Here is a 3,977-nt window from a genome sequence, read left to right as displayed (position 1 = left end):
CTATTTTCTTTGTGTCTTGTGTGATTAGCATAACAATTTTGGTAATTTTGTGTCTTTTTGGTCCTTTTGTGTCTTTTGATGTGTGTTTTTCAGTTATTTTGTGTCTTTTTTTGGTCATTTTGTGTATTTTTTGGGCCATTTTGTCTTCTCATTATGTGTCTTTTTTAGTCATTTTAGTCTATCTATCTATCTATCTATCTATCTATCTATCTATCTATCTATCTATCTATCTATCTATCTATCTATCTATCTATCTATCTATCCATCTATCTATCTATCTATCTATCTGCTAAAAATATCCATCAATTAAACTGTTAAAAACAACAGCTGCCTTAATAAACAGTGAAACTATGTGACCAGTTTTTTTAAAGTTCCCAGTAGGAACAAACAGTGCACAAAAATAGTAGAGTAGAGAGATAAACCAAACACATGTTGGTTTGTGTCAGAATAACAGCAGACTTTACATGTCAAAGTGAAAAATAAGAAGACGCTGCAACATCTGGACAGCAGGGCCGAGGCCAGGATCCTGATCCAGATCTGGAGACTCACTGAGGCTCCTCAAACATCTTAAAAATGCCATGCATGCACTGATTTCTGACAATTAAACAAAAGAGGAGTTGTGTGAGTGTTTAGTGTAGAACTCAGTGAGGAACACGTTCATACGGCGCCACCTGGTGGACGATCTCTGTCAATGTGACAAAGTGGGTGAGAATACACCATTAGTCACTGTTTTATCATGGCAGCATTTCATATTCATTTAACTGTTTGTTTTGTTATTATTTAACCATATTTTATTCTGGGTTTGTTTCTGTGAGCAGGGAGGATTTCTTTTGTTGAATTGAAACACTTGTTTAAAGTTTTTTTAGTCATTTTGTGTCTTTTTTAGTCATTTTGTGTCTTTTTTTAGTCATTTTGTGTCTTTTTTTGGTCATTTAGTGTCTATTTTTAGTCATTTAGTGTCTTTTTTTGTCATTTTGTGTCATTTTTTTGTCATTTTGTGTCTTTTTTTTGCCATTTTGTGTCTTTTTTTGGTCATTTTGTGTCTTTTTTGTCATTTTGTGTCTTTTTTTTGTCATTTTGTGTCTTCTTTTAGTCATTTTGTGTCTTTTTTGGTCATTTTGTGTCTTTTTTGTCATCTTGTGTCTTTTTTTTGGTCATTTTGTGTCTTTTGTATTCATTTTGTATCTTTTTTTTAATTAATTTTGTGTCTTTTTTTTAATTAATTTTGTTTGATTTGGTTTACTCCCCTCATACTCACCTGGTGCTAAGGATAAAGGACGGAGGCGCCCAGCCACTTCCTCGTTTTGTACCCTGGGTGACATCATCGATGATATCACTGGAGCAGACGAAGGAGGGGAGGCCGATTTAAAATAAGTAATTTTACAAAGTGCTGCCATGATAATTGTAACTGTAATTGTTTATATGGGATGAAGGCGTTTGGGTGGGGTAGTCAGAATACAAGGTATGATCCGTACTTTAAATGTGTATGTTTTCTCTGTTTTCTGTGAATTACCCTTACTGTGCAAATAGTTCAGCCGGCTGCAGGGTGAAACTATAAAAGCAGTTCACTGCAAAGAAGGGGTGTCTAAAAAACAAGGACATGAAATAAAAACAGCCATTCACTTTCATAAAAAATAGGTGGTGTGGTCTTTATTTATTTTTTATCATCTTCGTTATGACGCCAATCACTCAACTTCAGTTAATAATCTGAGCTGAAAAATTATCTTAAACACTCTACTGGATGTCAGCAGTTAAATTAAACACACAACGTGTCAGAAAGTCAGAAAGGACAAAACTAAAATTACAACATAAAAAACTCATCTGAACAAAACAACTGAATGAGAATGAACTTTTCATACAATAACCTCAAATTAAAGTAGACTTACTTAGTTTTTCTGGCACTTTTAATCCAAAATCTCACAGCCATTGTCATCATTTTAGATTATTTTGTCAAACTACTTCTTCCAGGTGGTTGAATGTGTGATCCAGCTGTTCACTGTTTCTCAGCTCCCTGGTTCTTACTCTCCTGCCACAGCTTCTTCCTCAGCTCCAGCTCAGCGTCGTTGTGGACCAAACCCCAGTTATTCACTCTCAGAGGCTCTTTATCTCCTAAAAGTCAAAGGAGACGTTTTAACAAGATATTTACAGATAAAATCACTCATGATGCATTTCGTTTTAGTTTCGAGTTTTGGGCTTTTTTGGCCAATTTTTAAAACTTTTTTATTTGCATATACAGTCATGGAAAGAAAAATCTTAGACCACCCTTGTTTTCTTCAGTTTCTTGTTCATTTTAATGCCTGGTACAACTAAAGGTACATTTGTTTGGACAAATATAATGATAACAACAAAAATAGCTGATAAGAGTTTAATTTAAAAGTTTTCTTTAAAAGACATTTAACATGGTTTTATTGATAATGATTTTGGTTATTACCACAAATGTTCCCATGATTGTAGATGTAAAAATGACTAAAAGACACAAAATGACAAAAAAAGATGAAAAAATTATTAAAAAAGACACAAAATGACAAAAAAAAAGATGAAAAAATGACCAAAAAAGACACAAAATGACCAAAAATAGATTAGAAAATGAGGCAAGACAATCATTTACTTATAATTATTACTTTAAATTTTCCTTTCAAAAAACATAGCATTTTTTTCTTGCAATGGAAATTCAGATTAATGTAAAAAAAATGTGTTTTAGTTTTTTTTACTACTTTTCTTTCTTTCCTACGGAGCCACTTAAGGGACATTGAAAGAAAAAAAATCGAAGTAAAAAAATAAATTTAAAAAAAAACTTTTGCGAGATCTCGCAAAACTTTTGTACTGGCCCACCAGAAATATTATTTCTGCCTGCAAGTTCTTTTTTTTTTTTTGCTAGATCTTGCAAAAGTATAATTTTCTTTTATTCTACTTAGATTTTTTTTTTTCTTTCAATGTCCCTTAAGGGGCTCCGTACTTTCCAGATATGTATTTGCTGTCAGCTAAATGTAGTGGAGTAAAAAGAACAATATCTGCCTCAAAATGTAGTGAAGTAGAAGTATAAAGTTGAATAAAATGGAAATACTCAAGTACAAGTACCTCAAAATTATACTTAAGTACAGTACTTGAGTAAATGTACTTAGTTACATTCCACCACTGAACACTAGAGTGTCAAAATCTTGCAAAAACACATCAATAAGTCTGGTTTTCATGGACGTGACACACAGAGTTATTAAATGTCAGTCATATAATGTGTATAATGTTAAATTATTGAAGAAGTCAGTGTCCCACCTGGCTGGATGAGACGCACCAGACCCTCGTGTTTGGCCACTTTGTCCTTCCAAGTCTTTGTCTTGTTCGCTGCTCGTTCAAGCTTTTGCGTCACTTTCTGCATAAAAAGAATGAAAAGAAAAAGGTCCAGTAATTAAAACAGCTGGTCCACCAGGGGGAGCAGCTGCACACATACTATTGGATCCCAAAGTGTGGTGCACAAGCTGTCGCTAAGGGGTGTGAGAGATGAAAAATGTAATGGCGGTCTGATAATTACACAATTACATTTTTTTCCCCAAACAATAAAAAGGTGTAAATAATTCAAAATGCACTTCATCTTAAAATGAAGCGTAGAAGAAGTTATCTTCTTCCATTTTTCCAGCCTGTGTTATGATGACAGGTTGTTTAGCGCCACGCTCATTTTAACTTGCTGCAATTTTTGTTCAACGTGGCTCAAAATATTGTAACATTTTCCCAACTTATCTGCTTTCTGCCTCTGATCCTGAGCCTGTCATCCATTCTCTTTGCTCTTAAAAGTGGAAGTTTGTGCATAACTTTGTTGCATTATATTGAAACTGCACTGCAAAAAAGGTGTGTCTAAAAACAAGATGAAAACACAAAATCTGAGGGAAATGATCTTGCTGCATGGACAGATAATTTAACTTGACAAGATTTCTTAAATTAAGATTATTAAATCTAGAAATAAGCATGTTGAACACTTAAAATAA

General features: G+C 33.5%; 1 protein-coding gene across 1 annotated transcript in view; it reads right to left on the bottom strand.

Annotated features, from left to right (window-relative positions):
- Positions 1 to 1,623: 1,623 nt before the first annotated feature.
- Positions 1,624 to 3,977, bottom strand: part of LOC131989457 (switch-associated protein 70-like) — a 19,778-nt gene continuing 17,424 nt past the window's right edge. The window contains exons 11-12 of the mRNA XM_059354688.1: positions 3,271 to 3,367; positions 1,624 to 2,109 (exon numbers count right to left, since the gene is read on the bottom strand). Of these exons, the coding sequence (XP_059210671.1) occupies positions 1,994 to 2,109; positions 3,271 to 3,367 (213 nt within the window). The 3' untranslated portion in view covers positions 1,624 to 1,993. The remainder of the gene's footprint in view (positions 2,110 to 3,270; positions 3,368 to 3,977) is intronic.

The sequence above is a fragment of the Centropristis striata genome, chromosome 2, assembly GCF_030273125.1.
Source record: "Centropristis striata isolate RG_2023a ecotype Rhode Island chromosome 2, C.striata_1.0, whole genome shotgun sequence".
Lineage (NCBI taxonomy): Eukaryota > Metazoa > Chordata > Actinopteri > Perciformes > Serranidae > Centropristis > Centropristis striata.
Note: the sequence above shows the minus strand (reverse complement) of the source record. Positions and strands in the feature narration are given on the sequence as shown.